The following is a 21,194-nucleotide window of genomic DNA, read 5'->3' on the forward strand; positions in this document are numbered from 1 at the left end:
TAGCCAGAAACACCCAGATATGAACAACCCTCCCCAAACACACTTTTGATTTTAAATAGAAGTCTCGATTTGATTCATTCCAAAACAAATTTGCTCAAGGTACAGGTATATATATGTTATGGCAATGCTTTATCATTTAACAGTGCACATGAACCCATCATTTGAAACATCATCGACTGTTTAGTCTGAAGCCGCGGTCTGCGGAGCTTCTAGCCACGGGCGCGGCGTCCGGAGTCTGGGATCCCTCGTTGGGGACCCCTGGAGAAGAAGAGCTCCAGCCTGCCGTCTACAACACTTTGAAGCCGCGGTCTGCGGAACTTCTAGCCCCGGGTGCGGCATTCGGAGCCTGGGATCCCTCGTTGGGGACCCCTGGAGAAGAGCTCCGACCAGCCTGCCGTCTACAACACTTTGAAGCCGCGGTCTGCGGAGCTTCTAGCCCCGGGTGCGGCGTCCGGAGCCTGGGATCCCTCGTTGGGGACCCCTGGAGAAGAAGAGCTCCAGCCTGCCGTCTACAACACTTTGAAGCCGCGGTCTGCGGAACTTCTAGCCGCGGGTGCGGCGTCCAGAGTCTGGGATCCCTCGTTGGGGACCCCTGGAGAAGAGCTCCGACCCACGGTCTTCAACATCTTGAAGCAGCGGTCTGCGGAGCTTCTAGCCGCGGGTGCGGCGGGAACTTACTAACCATCTGGAGCGGGATCGCTCGCCGGGAATCCCTGGAGAAGAAATCCAACCGATTCGGGACTTACCTTCCAGACAAGAGGCCTGTCATTTGGCCGCCCACAGCGGCGACTGCGGAGGTTATGCCCTGACCACGGGGGGAAATGCAGGAGGACTGACAATACTTTGTGCTTTCCACCACAGTGAAGAATGCTGTGGTGGATGTTTGTGTTACATTTTTATTGTATATTGTGTGTTCTTTGTTATTGTACCGTTGCTGGCAAGTTCATTTCACTGCACTTTATTGTGTATGTGATGAATAAATCTGATTGACTGATTGATTGAAGGGGAAGCAAAAATAGCACAAAGTGTAGGGTTTGCAACTAGATAACGCTATTACAATGAAAATAACAACTCTGCTGGAGAAGAGATGTTGAATGGCAGAGGTCTGGATCTGGATCAGTATTTCCAATGACACAATTACCTGATCTAATAGATTACCTGTGAAATCAGTGTCGAGATCTTTGCCATGTACGTTAGTTTGTCCAACTTTGGAGGTACACTGCCCCTCTTGTGCAATTTCTCTACCATCAGGGTTGACTGACGGCACTATCATAATCTTGGTTTCCTCAATCAACTGCAAAACAAGGTTTTTTAATTAGTTATCAATATAAGATTTGTTCTCCAACTACTGTATACAAAGCATAAAGAGCAGCCAGAACTTACTCACAACCATCATGCAGTTGGAAGATAAATTGTAGTTATTGAATGCCTAGAAGACTTATACAGGGATTCACAGTAATAAAATGGATCTCAAACATTTATACAACAATAACCTTCAAATATCCAGCGCTTTGAGAGAACAATAAGATTACATAAACTAGCTCTGCAAAAATACAATACATCCAAAAGCTCAACATTTCACTGTGTTGTTCCAGGATTTTGTCACGGAACACCTGATATTGGTGGGTCAGCAGCGGGAAAGAGAATCCAAGCAGGACATTTTCAGAAACTCTCGATCGATGCATTTACATCGGTCACTTGCTTTAAAAATAAACTCTGTTTCTCCCCACATATCAAGCTTGGCAATATAAAATAATAGTTAAACATGTAACATGGGCCACCAGCAAGAGCTGCAGTTTTCAGGGCATTTGCAATGATTGATTTGCTGGATCATTGCATGGATCTGCTGCTTTTGTTCTTCCTCTCACTGTGAGGAGCTGCTAGCATTACTATTCTGCAGGGATCAGGCGCCCTGAAGCTGTGGCAGGTGATTCTACTGGACTATTCCTGCTCCACATTTTCTTTATTTAGTCACATCAGGCCACCTTATTCATCCCTCCCATTCCAAATTCATCAGCACTCAAATATTCAAAAAAGGGCACCAGGATACAAAGTGAAATGGTTAAAGGAAAGCAAGATTGCCAGATGATCGCAATAAAACCTAAAAATAAAAGTAAATTTCTAGCATTAATGCCGGAAATCTGAAACATAACAGAAAATACTCAGGTTACACCGCATCTGTGGACAGAGACAGTTTCAGGTCAACAACCCGACATTAGAAAACACTTTGTGGAGAGCGATTGTGAACGCACTTTTAAAACAATCCTGTGTTCAAACCAGGAACAGACATGGTCTAGTAATTTGATCTGAATAATGTGCATTTCAAATATTGACAAAGCTCAAACGTAAGATGAAAGGAAAATGATGCATCGATCATAGAGGCCAACCAGGGGAATATGTCTGGAACACAAAGCACAAACCTGTGGGAAACATTACCTTTGTAATAGCTTGGTTTTTCCCAAAGAGAATACAAAGAAACTCTGCAAAGGCCAGGAGCAGCTCAGTGCCGACTGGTGCATTGCCGTGAACTCCAGCAATAAACTTCATTTTTGGTTCTGCAACTTCCTTTATTCCAGGTCGATCTGATATTTCCAGGGCCCAAATGTGGCGCACTTCTACACTCTGGCCCAGACTTTAACACAGGAAGAAACGACAACTGTTAGATCACTTGTTTCTTAATTCACACGTCCAGCATTGCATTATACAGTGTGAATTATACGGGGAAGTGGAGAGGGTGCACATTTCATCAATCCTTTGCTTAATTAAACATTCTGAAAAATCAATACCTATTTCTTATTAATTTAAATGGAATACAGATAAAAATTTGACTGTAGCTTTAGACTTTATAGAAATACAACGTGGAAGCAGGCCCTTCAACCCATCGAGTCTGTGCCAAACAATAATCACCACGTACACGAGCACTATCCTAAATAAGGACAATTTGCGTTGCCAAAGTCAATTAACCCACAAGCCCACATGTCTTTGGAGGGTGGGAGGAGACTGGAGCACCTGGAGAAAACCTACCCGGTCACAGGGAGAACGTACCATGGACAGAGGTTTCGGGGGGGGGGGGGGGGGGGGGGGGGGGGTCGACATTTTCATGATCACCACAGACTGCTGCTGAACAGTCCGAAGCATCAGTTCTGTAAACCTGCACGTGCTTTCACTCAATCAGTTATTCCGTCTAGATAGCATGGCAGGTGAAACTATTTAATTTTCAATTCCTTCAGGAAACTATTGAATCCAGTCCAGAGGAATGGATGTATTCTGCTTTATCAATTAGTTTGCCAATAGATTCTACATTTTAAATTAACCAGAGCATATATTGCTATCTACTTCAATGTAGGGCACATTTATGCTCTCCCGTTAAGGTCCCTCAACTAATGGAAACGATTCTTCAGCTTTTGCACAAAACACTGGTTCTACTGTTATTGGAGTGTTGTGTACAATCCTGGTCACCACAGTAGGGGATGTGTTGTCAACACAGGGTGCAGAAAGATTCAGCAGCATGGTGTCTGGAATGGGGGTCTGTACTGATATGGAGAGACTGGGGAGGCCAGGGGGTGACCTTATAGAGATTGATAAAATGAGGGGGCAAAGGTAGAATCTTTTTCCCTATGGCAGGGAAATCTAGAGCTAGAGAACACAGATTTCAGATGAAAGGAGAGAAATTCAGAGCAGATCTGGGGGATATGTTTTTGACACAGTGTGGGTAGTTAGCTGCCAGAGGTGGTGGCAGAGGAAGACACAAGTACAATTTAAGTACAAATAAAGGCATTTGGACAGATACTTAGAAAGGAATGGTTGTAGAGAAGTGGGATTAGCGTAGATAGATAACAGTCAGTGTGTAAGAAAGAACTGTAGATGCTGCCGGTCCCGCTGAGTTACTCCAGCTTTGTGTGTCTACCTTAGATTAGTCAGCATGGATGAGGTGGACCATGTGCTGTACAATTCTATGACGTTATGTTTTATAGGCAATAACTCTCAGCCATAATGAAGAAAGTGTTCACTTGATGCTTCTATTCTATCCATTTACTAATCAGGCAAATGACCCATTCTATCAACAACTACACAGCGGCCCTGAGCTACTATCTACCTCATTGGAGATCCTCGGGCTATCTTTAATCGGACATTACCTTGCACTAAACATTATTCCCTTTATCACGAACACTGTGGGTGGCTTGATTTGATTATGTATTATCTTTCCACTGACTGGTTAGCATGCAACAAAAGCTTTTCACTGTAGCTTGGTGCGCATGACAAGAAAGTAGACTAACTACCTAACATTTCTGGAACATCTTGGTAAAATCCTAATAAACTTCCCAGACCTCCCCAGATCCCTCTTCAATGCACCATACCTTTGTCAACAGTTCCTTCTTGTACTTTGCCAAGTATTTTGTAAAATAAACCACACCACTATGAACGGCAGCTTGTTTCTCTGCTACAAGAAACAATGACCAAGGAACTCAATATGACCTCGTTTTTAAGAGATCCACGTTGATTGGTCTAGATAAACTCGTTTTTCTCCAGATATTTCCATATTTAATGAAATCATTTCATGACTATCTGTTTGAGTTTAGTTTATTGTCACATGTACCGATGGTACAGTGAAAAGCTTTTGTCGCATGCTAACCTGTCAGTGGAAAGACAATACACAATTACAATCAGGCCGTACAGATGAGATGCAAGTTGTAAAACGGGGTTATTTTCCAAAACTGCCACCTAATTAATTTTGCAAAACAGAAGGCTCTCCTACAAAGGAATCTTATGGTACTCATTTGCTGAACACACAATGGAGAAACAAACCCTGTGGCCAACTGCATGACATTGGTCCTGTGTGAGACTCTACCCATCTCTGAATTGATCTGCTTTTCCCTTCAATCTTTGCCCCTCATCCATGCAATTCACTTCCACTTCTCTTGCCGTCTCCCTCACTCCCCAAACTTGGAGATTTGCTCAAGTTTGACTCCTGATTTTCATCTTTACTGCTAGTTGCAAAATGTATTTTCTTTATCTTTCCTACTGAACTTATTCACTTTTTTTTTTTAATGAAGTTCTCCCTCCCTTCTTTTTAAGAGATAAGGTTCCAGTTTGTTCCATCTTCCTGGAATAGTTCTGGCACTATCTTTATAAACCGTAATTACACCTTCTCCAGTGAAATGACATCCCAACACGTTCTGATTCCAGGCTTGACAAGACCATGTTAAGTATATTCGACACCAACACAATGTAAATATTACAAATGTGAATAATGATTTCACAAAACTGGCCAGAAAATGTGATATTTTAAATTATTATATCTGAACTGAAATTTCTCCCAAATCCTTAAAAAACCCTTGATTAATAAAATGGAATTCACAGTCCAGTAGAAGAGATTACAAGGAGAAGGCAGGAGGAAGGAAAGATAGATCAGCCATGATTGAATGACAGAGCAGATTCAATGGGCTGAATGGCCCAATTCTGCTTCTATGTCTTACGGTCTTGTAGGTTTCAGCTTGGCCTCATGGACAGATCGCAACTACATTTGTTTTTCACAAGGGCAGCACAGTGGCGCAGTGGTAGAGTTGCTGCCTTTAAAGCGCTAGGTACCCGGGTTCGATCCTGACCACGGGTGCTGTCTGTACGGAGTTTGTACGTTCTCCCCATGACCTACGTGGGTTTTCTCCGGGTGCTCTGGTTGTCTCCCACACTTCAAAGACGTACAGGTTTGTAGGTTAATTGGCTTGGCAAAATTGTAATTTGTCCTTAGTAGGACAGTGTTAGTGTGCTGGTGAAGTCGGCACGGACTCAGTGGGCACAAGGGCCGGTTCCTGCACTGTATCTCCAAAACTAATAAAAAACTAGGCAGTGGACAGAAACTGGCCATTATTGCAGAATACTCCTCAAACAGCTGTCACCTTGTGCTTACCTGATCAGTTTGGTAATGGAGGGATAGTTACTGTGTAATCCACGAAGAGCCTCAGACAGGTCTTTGTAGTCATGGTAACGGTAGAGATTTAGGTCGACACGTGCGGACAAAATCAGGTCCTGCAACCCATTTTCAGAAGACAAGCTCTTGATGAGTTTTTCAAATTCCTGGCCGGGGTCTGCTGAGGACTCGGTGAGCACTTGGTCAAGGCCACTGTCGTGGTTGTTCGCCACACGCGTAAGGGTGAAATTCACTTCCACTGCCTCTTCCACCACTGTCACGCTCCTAGTCTTTGGGGTATATCTGCAGGGGGTGAGGAGACAAGTAGTTAAACATGGCAGAACATACTTCCAGGATTTGTACAATCACAATTAAAATCTTGCTAACTAACTCTTTTACATAGAAACAGTTTTCTTTTCCCTCCACTCTTTTTTTCCCCCAAGACAGTTTTCTTTCTGCTTGTCATTTTCTAATGTAATTCTTAAGTGGTTATCTAGTTCTCAATAGAAGTCATGTTATAATCAACTTGGACTGCTTCATGCAAACACCATTCCAATTCATTCATCGTGTTTTATCTATGCGCATTATAAAAAAGCAGAACTACTGTACCTGTACAGTAATGGAATATAATCATATTCAATTTATAAACAAAAGTCTCTTTTTGTAAATGAAAGTATGTCAAAGTGCAATATCAGGGTAAAGTGAACACTTCCTTACAACCTTTCTGTCCTGGGCCTCCTCCATGGCCAGAGTGAGTCCCACCGTACATTGGAGGAGCAGCACCTCATATTTCGCTTGGGTAGTTTACATCCCAGTGGTATGAACATTGGCTTCTCCAATTTCAGGTAGTCCTTGCTTTCTCCCTCCTTCCCCTCCCCTTCCCAGCTCTCCCACAGCCCACTGTCTCCGCCTCTTCCTTTCTTCTTCCCGCCCCCTCCACCCCCACATCAATCTGAAGAAGGATCTCGACCTGAAACGTCACCTATTTCTTCGCTCTATAGATGCTGCATCACTGAGTTTCTCCAGCATTTATCCAGCATCTGCAGTTCCTTCTTAAACATTTCTCCACAACTGGTTTGCTTTATTGTGTTGCATGTTAACATTCCCAGTAGAATGAATCCTTCAACAATTAACAAAGCTACTGATCCCTCTACTATCACGCCTTTTAATTCAATGCAACAACAATCTCTTCAGCATTCTGTAAGTACTAATTGCTTTTCCTGTAAAAATGGACTCAAAAATACAATGGTTAAAAACAAAATCACACACCTACTTGTAATTATTTCCTGTTCACACAAGGAAATAGCAAAAATAAATATTGGTGTCTTGGTCCAGAAGTTCCCCAAGTGACAAGCTCCCCAAACTCATTAATGACCTGGATACCAAGCAATTAGTTGATGCTCTAGACAGCACAGTCCTCATGGCAAGGTCCAGTATCGTGGCTGGGCTGAAAGCCCATGGGTGAAGGTGGGCAAACATGCCCTGCCTGCACAACAGCAGATAAACACTCACACCATGCTAAAGCCCCAGCTTCTGGGTCAGCTGGCTGTCAAACCTCCAAAACTAGAATGCAACTCAACGTCCGACATCCGCCAAGCCAATTAAAAAATATTGATTAGTACAAGTGTCAGAGGTTATGGGGAGATGGCAAGAGAATGGGGTTAGGAGTGAAAGATAGATCTGCCATGATTGAATGGTGGAGTAGACTTGATGGGCCGAATGGCTTAATCCTGCTCCTATCACTTACGATCTTATGAAATTAAATACAAAGCTAAATTTATGTTAAAAAACATGCACATTATCTCAGTTAGCTCACTCCAAGCTTAACTAAGTGGCCAAGGTGGACTTTAGGACCTACTCCTGTTCTGTACAGCTCTATGACTCCACCAGTGGAGCACATGTGAAGATTTGGTAAAGCTGCCGACAAAGAGCAGCCAGGAAGTTTGGTGTCTCTGAGAACCAGAGGACACAGGTTTAAGGTGAAGGGAGAACAGATTTTATAGGAATCTGAGCTGCTGGAGGAGGTAGTTGAGGCAGGCTCAGAGGAATACAAGCCAAACATTTCGTTGTCTCTAATGCATTTCGTTGTCTCTGTACTGTACACTGACAATGACAATTAAAATTGAATCTGAATCTGAATCAAACGCAGGCAGATGGGAAAAGTATAGATGGAACATGTTTGTTGGTGAGGAAGGAACTACAGATGCTGGTTTAAGCCAAAGATAGACACAAAATGCTGGAGTAACTCAGCGGGACAGGCAGCATCTCTGGAGAGAAGGAATGGGCGACCCTTCTTCAGACTGAAAGTCACAGAAAAGGGAAACAAACTTTAGTGTGGACGTTGGGCCAAAGGGCCTGTTTCCACACTATATCACTCTGTGACTCGGAATTGTTGTGCCTGTGTCAGAACCTTAAGTGATTGATATACGATTAGTTTCTTGCTTCTCACCCTCGAGCGGAGGTAGTGATCTTGTAGACACCAGGCAGGAGCAGCCGCCAGTAATCTCCATCTTTGGCAGATCTCACAGGATGGTTCACCTCAGCAACTGTGATGGTAGCATTGTAAATCCCCTTTCCATTAGTGGCATCAATTATAAATCCTTTCACACCACGGTGCACCTGATGTCAACATATTAAATCACAATCAGATTTGTTTGGTATCAATGTGAATGAAGCTGTTCACTGTATCTCTGTACATGTGACAATAATAATAAACTAAACAATGTAACACATTCTGATAAAAAGTAGGCAGGGGTTTGTGTATAATTTGTTCAAATCAAAATGTATTTCCATAAATGGATTAAATAGCATGACATTTAATGTCCCAGTATTAAAATCTACCTTAAAATCAGGTGCTTGAGTACAAGTACCATGACAAAAGTTCAGCAACTTAGTAAATCAAATGGAAACACCCACAATCTTTGCAATTTTGATGTTACTATTTCTGCATTTCAGACATTTGCACGGCCTTAATCACGCCAATAGTTGTTGGTTGCCAATCTGAAACAGAGTCACACGCCCTGAAGATAAGACACAAAAAGCTGGAGTATCTCAGCAGGACAGGCAGAACGTATGGAGAGAAGGAATGGGTGATGTTTCAGGTCCAGACCCTTCTTCAGACAATTCTGCCAAAGGATGTGCGAGCTGCAAAATAAACTCTGTTTTCCTCTCCAAAGGCACTGGCTGATCGAGCAGTTTGTGTTTTATTTTAGTTTAACTGATCCATAATTTCATTATTTACCCTCCCAACTACTCCTTTCTTGAATAGAGGTGCTACATCTGTGGATATTCAATCTGCTGGGACTTTCCTGTATCCAGGGAATTCTGGTAAACTACAGCCAATGCATACACCATCTCTGTGTAGCAGGGGGAACTGCAGATGCTGGTTTAGTGTAGCAGGGAACTGAGTTCTGAAGATACACTTGGTCCCACTGAATCACTCCAGAATCTTGTGTCTATCATCCACCATCTCTGCAGCCTTTTCCACATAGCCCATTGAAAGCTTACAACACAGTTAAGATGTTAAATGTGCCTATTATTTAACATTCTTATAACAGGAGCCTCAGGGAAGGGTGCAACATAACTGGATAATTGAGCATCATCCGGCTGAGAAACTGCCAGAAGAAACAGTAAAGGTGGTTACAATGACACTGTTTAAAATATATTTATACAGGTGTATGCATGCTGGGGAAAGGTGGAAGGGATGTGGGTTGTAAATGTAACTAGCTCAGACAGACAACTCATCAGCATGGATGAGTTGGGCTGAATTGCCTGTTTCCATGCTATATAACTGTTGGGCTCCGGGGAGGTTGTTGGCAATGCCAGTTTTTATTGCCCATTTCCATCTGATGCAAAAAGGCAATTAAGAATCAGGTACATAGGCACATCTATGGTCGGATACAAGCCAGACAAGGAAATAATAGCAGATCTCCAAACATGAAAGGCCATGTGGCACCAGAGACTTACCAAAGCATGAAAAACAAACTTAATATCTGATTGAATTTACCTGCTTCATAAACTGCAGAAGGGACCTTTTATTTTGCTTCCAATACTTTGGTAGATCACTAGCGTAGGGGAATTTAAAACAACCCAACTCTATAGTAACTTCAAAGCAATTTGTATGAAGATAATTCCAGTCCTGCATGCCACCTGTGGAACAAGGATTTACACTTTATTAACTGTTTCACCCGTTTCAGACAAACAAATCATATCTAATGTGGAATAACTATCAGCTATGGCAGAGGTAAAATTACAGATTTCATTAAAATCTACAAATATCTCCAATTTATTGGAAAAATGCAATTACACAATTTTATTTTCCAGGACAATACATGTTTGCATTCTGAAGTTGAAGGTACATCCTGCCTTTGGAATGTGAAGAGATTGTGACTTTGGAGGGTAAGCATTGTTAAAATATACGACCTGGATCCGTGATCTATCCTTGTATGAGCCAAATAATGTGGCAGCAGAGAAACGGTATTAGAAAACATCACGTTTCTCAGTGTGATCCAAAGGCACATCATGTCCTGTGATAGTTTCAGGTTAAATGATACTGGGCTGCATTATTTGCACAGACATTAGTCAGAACCCAGTTCGCAGCAGGGAAAAGGAGCCATGAGATGTGTGCAGAAAGGAACTGCAGATGCTGGTTTACACCAAAGACAGCGGGACAGGCAGCATCTCTGGAGCTTGGTGAGGACTCCTTCCCATAGAAAAAGGATGGGAGGCGGAGGAAGAAAAGCTCTAGGTCGTAACAGACCTGTAACTCGTAGAGAGGGGAACAAAGGTGAGGCCTCTGTTGAGGACAGACCAGTCTCAACACAAAATATCACCCATTCCTTCTCTCCAGAGATGCTGCCGGTCCTGCTGAGTTACTCCAGCATTTTGTGCTGGAGTCTTGAACAAAACGAAGAGCTGGAGGAACATGGCGGGTCAGGCATCTTCTATGGAAGGAATGGACGGGTGACATTTTGGGTCAGGACCCTTCTTCAGACTGAAGGGTCCTGTCCATTCCCTCCACAGATACCATACAATACAATTTTATTTATCCCAGGAGGGAAATTGGTTAAATTGTTGCCTGATCTGCCGAGTTCTACCAGCATGTAGTTTTTGACGGTAGTCATGGTACAGCTATCATTAAGTACAATAAAGTGCTGCTTTATCTATTAAACTTTACTGTCTTGAATAAACTGCACCCTGATTAGTAAAATCATAGTGATTGTCTCGTGATGGATTTATGTCCACAATCACCTGCAAACTAACTAAACAATACACGGGAACACAGCCAGAAAACTCTTATTGGGTCCACACCACCGCTGCACCACCCCGGTTTATGCAACAGCTGCACATCAGCTGTTTGGGTGTAGCTTCTTCACTGGAATATTATAGTTGCAGAATTTGCCTTGGGCCCTCATTATAGGTGATAAACTGAGAAATCGTTTGCTACGTATCATACAGGAACTTTCTCAGCTCCGGATCAGATGCATGTCACTAGACAAATGATCCATATTCTTCACATGACCTTGTATGACACAGCAGGTGGCCATTTGGCCCATCAGGTCCATGCAAACCTTTGGAGCAACCCAATAATCCCAATCCCCTCTCACATATCTCCCTCAATTCCATCCCGACTCTCCCAAGACACGTCTACATTTACAGTGGCCAATTAGTTATGAATCTGCTAGCCTTTAGGCCAGGGGTCGGCAACTCATGGCCCACGAGCCGAATCCGGCCCGTAAACCGAAATCATCCGGCCCGCAGGCGGATTTCTTTTCAGTTTGTTTTCGCAATCTGGGAATTGTAGCCAGTCCCGCACGTAGGTGACCTGGGCGCTACAGCCAGTCCCGGGGCAGGCGAGCGGATATGGGAACGGCAGCCAGTCCCGGGGCAGGCGAGCGGATATGGGAACGTCAGCCAGTCCCGGGGCAGGCGAGCGGATATGGGAACGACAGCCAGTCCCGGGGCAGGCGAGCGGATATGGGAACTGCAGCCAGTCCCGGGGCAGGCGAGCGGATATGGGAACGACAGCCAGTCCCGGGGCAGGCGAGCGGATATGGGAACGACAGCCAGTCCCGGGGCAGGCGAGCGGATATGGGAACGGCAGCCAGTCCCGGGGCAGGCGCGCGGTTATGGGAACGACAGCCAGTCCCGGGGCGGATATTGGCGACAGCCAGTCCCGGGGCAGGCGATATGGGAACGACAGCCAGTCCCGGGGCAGGCGAGCGGATATTGGAACGCCAGCCAGTCCCGGGGCAGGCGAGCGGATATGGGAACGACAGCCAGTCCCGGGGCAGGCGAGCGGATATGGGAACGACAGCCAGTCCCGGGGCAGGCGAGCGGATATGGGAACGACAGCCAGTCCCGGGGCAGGCGAGCGGATATGGGAACTGCAGCCAGTCCCGGGGCAGGCGAGCGGATATTGGAACGACAGCCAGTCCTGGGGCAGGCGAGCGGATATGGGAACGGCAGCCAGTCCTGGGGCAGGCGAGCGGATATGGGAACTGCAGCCAGTCCCGGGGCAGGCAAGCGGATATGGGAACTGCAGAAAACTAATTGAAAAACAGGTGAAAACTAAAGCGAGAAACAACATCAAGTGTCACACTGTGACGATAGAGGTGGCCTGCCATCCGCTCACAGACATGGGGCCTGGACCCTATGCAGAACAAGGTTGCCAAGCCCTGCTTTAGGATGTGGGAGGAGGGTGGAATGTCCAGGAGAGGCCCACACAGTCAAAGGGGAACATGCAAGCTCTGAGACAGAGCACGGGTTAGGATCAAATACAGTTGGCACTACGCACTGAGCCCAAACAAAACAAATATGGTTTTTTTTTTAAATTAAATTGTGACAGAACATCTTACCTGGCACATTGTACCATTTTGCACCGTTGGTGATTCCACGAGGAAAATATTCATCAGGATATATATTTTTACAAGGATGACCTTCAAACATTGGACCATTCTCCTAAACACAAAAGTCAGAAAGCAGTTATCTTTGTGTTGGTCTGCCCACACGCCAGCCATGTGCGTCCTTATGGTCTTCTTCAGCCAGTGTTTGAGGAAAGCTCACTGGACATCACGATTCATTCATTGTGTCCCGTTTCAAACGATCACCGACATATTTGCAATTAACAAGCTCACCTCCTCATTGATCCGCTCACCTCCATACCTCCTCATCGATCTGCCTACCACCTGTGATGGCTACATTGATCTTACGGACAACCAATCACCTTAAAATCATCTTTGATCTTCATTAACATTTTTGAGACATGTTCTATTTTCCATTTCTACTCAATCCCATGTGTAAATCAACTTCTCCGGCATTCAGCTGTGCCACATACTCCAGTCATAGTCACACAGGTAAACTTACATCGGTGTTTACTCTGGAATTTTACTTTCCAGACCACACTCACTGCCGCACCCGCCTCTGAGGTAGGGCAACGGTTCAAATGCCTTTCAGTGACTCTGCATTATAACATCAACTTTATCTCTCCAAGGGTTCCCTCTGTTTAGTATGAAGCAAAAGGCTCCAGGAACTCACAAAATGCTTGAGTCACTCAGCAGGACAGGCAGCATCTCTGGAGAGAAGGGATGGGATGCTCCAGAGATGCTGCCTGCCCCGCTGAGTTACTCCAGCATTTTGTGTCTTCCTTTGATTTAAACCAGCATCTGCAGTTCTTTCCTACACATCTGGAGGAACTCAGCAAGTCCGGCAACATTGGAGAGAGCGAACAGGCAGCTCTCCACCAGGCTACAAGTACCCTCATAATTCCAACATAATCAGGCAATTGCAATTAATTTTCCCTGTGACCATTCACATGCATTTTGGCTACTGCTCTGGTCTGCATCTACATTTACATTTTACCCTACAACGCTACGAACATCTTTCAATTCTGGTTTGTCACTAGCTAAATCCCTCTTTTGTTATCATGCATTTTATCTTTCCCCTCTTACACACTCTGCCTTTGTAGTGAGAGGGCAGTGGAAAAGCTGCTCTGTGATTAGCTGGGACATACAAGAGGAAATGATTACCATGCACAGCTGAATAATGGTCAGCTGCTTACCTCCAGAGGCTATGAAGTAACATTCACAAGGCCATGTATCTGAGTGAGGCATGAATCTTACAATCAAACCATCCCAGTCACTTCCTTTTACTTCCTTCAAAGACCTCACCCTCTCAATTACAATTTTGTTTACCCAAGTGGCATTAACATTGTTTTAGAAAGCTGGAATTAATTATTTTCTTAGATTCTGCACAGAGCAAGGGCTGATCTTTGGTCATTCCAAACCATCTCTATTCATCGTCCTACTGTCCATTGATTGCCACCCCATTGACACTCACACTGCCTCAAAGTTAACAGTTTTTAAACTTTGTAGGAATCTAATTAAAGCAAGTCATGTACCTTGGCAAAAGAAAGTGCCAACTGGCAAAAGACGGCATCGTCTGGTGATCTACTGTACATGTCTGCGCCATCTGGATCATCATCATAAGGGTAATTCACTACGAGAGTACCTGGCCAAAACAGGAGCAGTTATTCAATGTGATTGCGTTCCAATATACCGGCGAGCTACATAAACCACATCAAAACAACCTGACATTTTATGAATAAATTCCTTAAAATGTACTCAGAACATTCACAGATGCTTGAAATTTATATGCAGTGATAATTCTCTTTCTCACCCCACACTTCTCCCTCCCACTGATTGCAGAAAAGCACAGGAACATTGTTCTGAAGGCACAAGGAACTACGGATGCTGGTTTACAAAGATACAAAGCGGGTTCGGCAGCATCTCCTGAGAACTTAGACCGGCAACATGTATGCGATGGAGGGTCCCAACCCAAACTATCTCCTCTCCGTGTTTTCCACAGATGCTGCCTGACCCGCCAAGTTATTCCAATACTTTGTTCCAACATTGTTCTGACATTGGCTGAGGTTATACCATTTCTCTTTGTCTTTTGGAACGTAATGTTTACTCAAAATGTTCCACATGATTAAAATCACGCCCAGCTTGACCGAAGGAGGAAATGTACTCACCTCCATGTAAATTAGCTGACAACACAAAGGGAATCCTATTGAGCCAATCCATCACCGCTAATGTCTCGGGCTGACGCGGATCAATGATTTGAAAGAACTGATCGGGAAAGTTGCGATTCAGATCATAGTTGTTACTGTTGTTTCTTCCAACTACACCGTCCATGTCCCCTGAAATCATAAGCAGGTGAATGTTTCAGAAACATACAAGATAAATTGCAGAAACAAGAGTGAAACTTTCACACCAAGTAATGTTCTCCAGCACACAACACTGTGTTACCTGTGGTTTAAAAAAAAACATTAGCATTTTAGAAAAGGATAAATGATGGATCATTTATTTTCTTCCTGGGCATACATTTACAGCAATGGCAAACTTCTTAATTAGTAGAACGGAGACCAATAAATAAAGAGGAAGAAGATTGGACTTTTTTGCCTTCCATGACAGCGAAGACTGTGGGGAATCCTCTGTGGTGGATGTTTACGTTAACGGTTATGTAGTGGTGTCTTGTTGCTTTTTTCCCATATGGCTGCATGGTAATTCGCATATCACTATCTTAATTGGTACACGTGACAATAAAAGACTTTTGAAACCGTTGAACTTTGGGACATGTGACAATAACAAATTTATGTACAATTAAAAGCTTTGTTTTGCATGATATTTGAACAGATCAACAGATATACCATACGTTGCTAAAATCAGTTCAATAATTCACGTACAATAGATGGAGCTATTTTCAAGAGAAGGAAAAAGATCTAATGTCAGAGATGCAATAACATCAATCTGTAAGTATTTTATAAGACCAAGCCATATGTTTCATACTTAAGCATTTAAACTGAAAATAAAGATGATTTTTGTAAATCCACATGCTTAAATTCATTCTACTTCAACACAGGTTCTTGCAAAGTAATCAGTTCCACAGAAAATGCTGAACATAAAAGGTTTTGGAATGAGACATCGCAACATCACTTTCGGCAGGCAAGACCAGAAACATAGCAGATGCAGACCATCGCGCACATAGTAGAGGCAGGCCATACTCCCCACAGTTGACTCCATCTACACTTCATGATACTTCAGGAAACCAGCCAATGTAATCAAAGACTTGTCCCACCCCAGTTATTCCCTCTTCCGCCCACTCTAGTCTGGCAGAAGGCACAGAAGCTTGAAAGCTGCACCGCCAGACTGAGGAACAGCTTCTTCCCCTCTGTTATCAGGTTTCTGAATGGTCCTTCCATAAGCTAGGGTACTGTCCGATTCACCTCTAGGCTTTGTCTACGACACTGGTGCACTACAACGCTAAGAACTATATTATGTACCTTCCCCATTGATCTATCATTGGAATCAAGTTTAACAATATTGTATTTACGTATAATATTTAGTCTGATTGGGCAGCAAAACCAAGCTTGTCACTATGCAGGTGACAATAATAAACCTGATAAACATGGTTATTAGCCTACTTTCTTTTATCCACAGCACATTTTATTAAACATTATTTTTAAAGCTAGTCTTCCCAATGGAAAACAAGTATTACCTTCTGTTGAACGTTCATATCCATCAGGGTTCATGGAAGGCATGATGTGGATCCTGGTGTTATTCACCAAACTGGTCACTTCAGGATCTGTGCCATAATTACTGCAGAGGTACTCAATAAGGTTGAGGAGCAGCTCACGGCCCACCACCTCATTCCCATGCATATTCCCAATGTACTTGAACTCTGGCTCGCCTAGTCAGACAGAAAGCGTGGCGTATTTAACATAGTTCAACTATTTCCTCTTATAAAACACTAGTACTTAAAACACTTGGTTTTGTAAATCTATGCAATTTTGCAAATAAATTGTGTATGACCCGTCCTCCTTGCAGAGTGGCTCTCAGTGCCAGCCAACGCACAACGACAAGGTATATTGTGTGTGGTCAGAAACGTGAGAGCACTTAAAGAACTAACGTGACTGCAGCCAGCAGTGCTTCACCTCACCAAATGACCTCACCCAATGACTGCGTCAGTGAAGGAAACAGGAGGAACTCAGCCAGCTAGTTCCACCGTCCTAAAGCCACATGAATGACCCCCAACTCTTTCTCCGCTGCATCGGCGCTGCCTCTGGCACCCGCGCAAAGCCAGCTAGTCCCAATGTCCTAAAGCCAGCTAGTTCCACCGTCCTAAAGCAACATGAATAACAGCCAGCTAGTTCCACCGTCCTAAAGCAACATGAATGACCCCAACTCTTTCTTCGCTGCATCGACAACTGCATCGGCGCTGCCTCCGGCACCTGTGCAAACTTGTTGATTTCATTAACTTCGCCACTAACTTCCACCCTGAACTCAAATTCACTTGGCATCGCCTTCCCCTTTCATGATCTCCCTGTCTCCATCCAGCACAGGGGACAGACTATCAACTTGCGTCTGCTACAAACCCACCGACTCCTACAGTTATCTTGTCTACACCTCCTCCCACCCTACTTCTTCCAAAGACACTATCCTTTGCTCTCAATTTCTCCATCTTCATACATCCACTCCCAAAATGAGGCTTTCCATTCGTCCTTATTTTTTGTGGACATGGTTCCCCCCCCCTGCTGTCATAGACGGATTCCCACACTCGTCAGTGTCCTGTACATCGCCAACACCAAGCTTAAACTCAGCAACCGTTTTGCTGAACACTGGCACTCGGTCCACCAATCCCAGTTGCTAACTATTTTAATCTCCTTTTCCCAATCCTATACTGACCTTTCCACCCCGGGTCTGTAGAATTATTGGCAGCAAAAGTACAATGCATTTCCTGAGCAACTTTCATTTCAAGCCATCAATGGGACAATAAAATCCTGGCTCTCAAGACAATAGGGGGAACGGTGCATTCATTTTGACCGTAGAAATATAGATACACATTAAATAGATTGTACACTATTGCAGCAATTATACCCAATTCATGGACGCCCGGATTGTCTGATATTTCCATGACATACAAATTTCTTTCTTCCACAGATTTTCCGATGCTATAGCTCCTTGTGATGGCTGGATATTCCGTTGCGTATTTCCTCAGTAGGATCTCCATATCTATGTAATTATGATGTCTGAAGTTCTCTGGCTCAATGGTATTGGACTGCTGGACATCCTCCATTTCAGATACATTGTGCATCTTGAATTCAGTCGAGCTTGCCATGGTTGGAGTGACTGTCTCAATGGTGTGATTATCTAGAGATTGGAGTGTGAAATTAAGTTGTGTGGCTGGTCCCTCCAGTACCTCAACATCCAAGACAGTGGAGGGCATGTAACTGCGGAAATACAAGCAATGTTTAGATACACTTTGTTAATAAATAACCAAAATCTATCATATTAATTCATTAACAAAAAATCGAACAAGTGAAATTTGGCCTGGTTAAGACCACCAAATATTTGTGACTTCTAACATATTAACATAACCCACAAACATAATGCTAAATAAAAATAGAAAGGGATACAGTGCTCTATGAGATAGGTCTGTAGCTTTACAATAGTCTACGTGCTTGATAATTAAATTACTTTCTTTGGTGGAAAAACTTCAAAATGATTTATCTCATATTGTTTTGTTTGAGAGATGACAAAATGTGCTGAGGAGAGCAATGATATATGTTTTAGACGAGCGTCACATGAATAATTCTCTGGGACACAAGCGCAGTTTTCAACAGGAGTTAAGTGTTCCCTTGATGGCACATACGACGAGGGTGATAAGGAAACCGTTATTCTACATGAACAAAATAACTGAAAAATGGGGTTGAAGGGCAATTTAGAATTTAATCTGCATGATTAACGCTAATATAAAGTGATCGTCCTAGCTGGTCACCTCCATGTCAGGTATAAATCTACATTCAGAGGTCCAAGGGAGGTTTGTCTGCCATTAACACTCCTTACCCTTGTGCAACCGTGGTTATATTGTAGATTCCTGGTACAAGCAATCTGTGGAAATCACCAAAACTCCCCGTTGTAATATTGTGATCAATGCCAGCAACTACAATGGAAGCGTCAGAAATCCCTGAGCCAAGAACGGCATCCGTGACAAATCCTGCAACACCAATGTGAACCTGCAAAACACAAGCAGAAATGCCACTGGCAATTAACATTAGGTTGAAAATAACCAGGCATTGAGAGTACCCAACTTAACTGCTTCAATTGCCCAGCAGCAAACAAAATCTAGACATTATTAGTCGTGTTCTGGACGTTTATTTAGGTTGTATTACTAATGCTTACTAATCTTTTCTCAAAATCGCCTTGGCTCCTGTATTAACTTACTGTTGACAAGGAAGAAAGTGAACATTAGAGTGATATGGACCAAACGCAGACACGTTTGAACTATTGTAGATGGGGCGTTTTGGTCGGCATGGGCAAGTTGGGCCAAAGGGCCTGTTCCCGTGCTGTCTGGTCTTTTAGTCTTGGCTTGTACACAGCGATCTACGTGTAGGTGAATTTTACATGTACATACTTTTTGGATTTTTAAAAATCTTTTCCCTACAAAGGAATCTCTCTCCTCCTTGAATGCCCTCCACAGCTCAGTCATTGTGTCATACAACACAGAAACAGGCCCTTTGGCCCAACTTGTCCATGGAAACCAAGAATCTCCATCTAAACTTGTCCCATTTGCCCGAGTTGGCCGATATCCCTCAAAACCAAATTCTTTACCATGAAACAGTCTTTCTCAATCACATTTGCAAGGTCTCTCGTAAGAGCAATTTAAAAAAAAACACCTTTCCCTTCAAAACATTCTCTTAAAATACCTGTTCCATCAAACTTAGAAGGGATTCAAGGTTGTTTTTCCACTCTTCATTCAAGGCAGAGGCAGGTGGATATTTACAACAAGAGAGTTCCAGTGTGATCTCAAAGCAGTCTCCATGCAAGTAATTGTAATCCTGCATTCCACCTGCAAGTCAATTACAAGTAGATGTCACACAGCCATGCTGAGTATGAGAAATGCATACCGTTTAGAATCAAGACAATTACTTCGAGTTTTCTCAGTTTCAACAAGACATTTAAATTTTTTTTTAATATATTTAATGCTAAGATTGCCGTTTACAGTGAAAAGCTCAACCTAAATTTTATTAGCAAATCAAAATAGTCCGTCTGGTAGAATGATGGCGGACAAGGCAGACAGGTGATGGTGAATCATCGTTGTGAATGCTGTCATCCATACGGTAACTAACCCAAGCTGGTGATTCACGGAGCTGCAGGGCACCTTTAAGTCCTGCAGCCTGTCATTAAGGAACAGGTGATACATTAGCGAGCCACAGAATGTTGAGCAACGTGGGAGGAAAATTGGTGGCAGTGCCCCCACGTGCCCAGTGCTCCCATATGCCCCCACATGCCCATTGTTCCCATGTGCCCCTACAAAATGCCAGAGAACAGTGTACTCCCCATGTACCCACAATAAACAAGGGCAGCAAGAAGTTATAGGAGAATTAGGCCATTTGGCACATCAATCATGGCTGATCTCTGCCTCCTAATCCCATTTTCCTACTTTCTCCCCATATTCCTTAACATCTAATCAAGAATTTGTCCATCTCTGCCTCAAAAATATCCACTGATTTGGCCTCCATAGCCCTCTGTGGCAACGAGTTCTACATATTAACTACCCTCTGACTAAGGAAATTCCCCCTCACCTCCAGCCCTTTAATTCTGAGGCTGAAGGAAATTCACATTAGGCAGAAAATGATGATGGGTAGACTGATGGGACTGAAGGCTGATAAATCCCCAGGGCCTGATGATCTGCATACCAGGGTACTTAAGGAAGTGGCTCGAGAAATCATGGACGCATTGGTGATCTTTTTCTAATTTTCTATAGATTCAGGATCAGTTCCTGTGGATTGGAGAGTAGCTAATGTTATCCCACTTTTTAAGAAAGGCGGGAGAGAGAAAACAGGGACAGTTAAGGCTGACATCGGTGGCGGGAAAGATGCTGGAGTCAATTATAAAAGATGAAATAGCGGCACATTTGGATAGCAGTAACAGGGTCGTTCCAGGTCAGCATGGATTTACAAAGGGGAAATCATGCTTGACTAAACTTCTGGAATTTTTTGAGGATGTAACTCGGAAAATAGACAAGGAAGAGTCAGTGGATGTAGTGTACCTGGACTTTCAGAAAGCATTTGATAAGGTCCCACATAGGAGACTAGTGGTCAAAATTAGAGCACATGGTATTGGGGGTAGAGTACTGACATGGATAGAGAAGTGGTTGGCAGACTGGAAACACAGTAGGGATTAACGGGTCCCTTTCACAATGGCAGGCAGTGACTAGTGGGGTA

At 43.6% G+C, this 21,194-nt stretch overlaps 1 protein-coding gene across 1 annotated transcript in view; it reads right to left on the reverse strand.

Annotated features, from left to right (window-relative positions):
- The window catches only part of cpda (carboxypeptidase D, a), a 47,350-nt gene that overhangs the window by 12,017 nt on the left and 14,139 nt on the right, over positions 1-21,194 (reverse strand). Inside the window, exons 3-14 of the mRNA XM_055658189.1 lie at positions 19,674-19,816; positions 18,814-18,983; positions 17,845-18,197; positions 16,466-16,657; positions 14,940-15,107; positions 14,307-14,416; positions 12,766-12,868; positions 9,915-10,057; positions 8,358-8,527; positions 5,909-6,211; positions 2,437-2,632; positions 1,159-1,294 (exon numbers count right to left, since the gene is read on the reverse strand). Coding sequence (XP_055514164.1) covers positions 1,159-1,294; positions 2,437-2,632; positions 5,909-6,211; positions 8,358-8,527; positions 9,915-10,057; positions 12,766-12,868; positions 14,307-14,416; positions 14,940-15,107; positions 16,466-16,657; positions 17,845-18,197; positions 18,814-18,983; positions 19,674-19,816 — 2,187 coding nt within the window. The remainder of the gene's footprint in view (positions 1-1,158; positions 1,295-2,436; positions 2,633-5,908; positions 6,212-8,357; positions 8,528-9,914; positions 10,058-12,765; positions 12,869-14,306; positions 14,417-14,939; positions 15,108-16,465; positions 16,658-17,844; positions 18,198-18,813; positions 18,984-19,673; positions 19,817-21,194) is intronic.

Source organism: Leucoraja erinacea, chromosome 28 (assembly GCF_028641065.1).
Source record: "Leucoraja erinacea ecotype New England chromosome 28, Leri_hhj_1, whole genome shotgun sequence".
Taxonomy (NCBI): Eukaryota; Metazoa; Chordata; class Chondrichthyes; order Rajiformes; family Rajidae; genus Leucoraja; species Leucoraja erinaceus.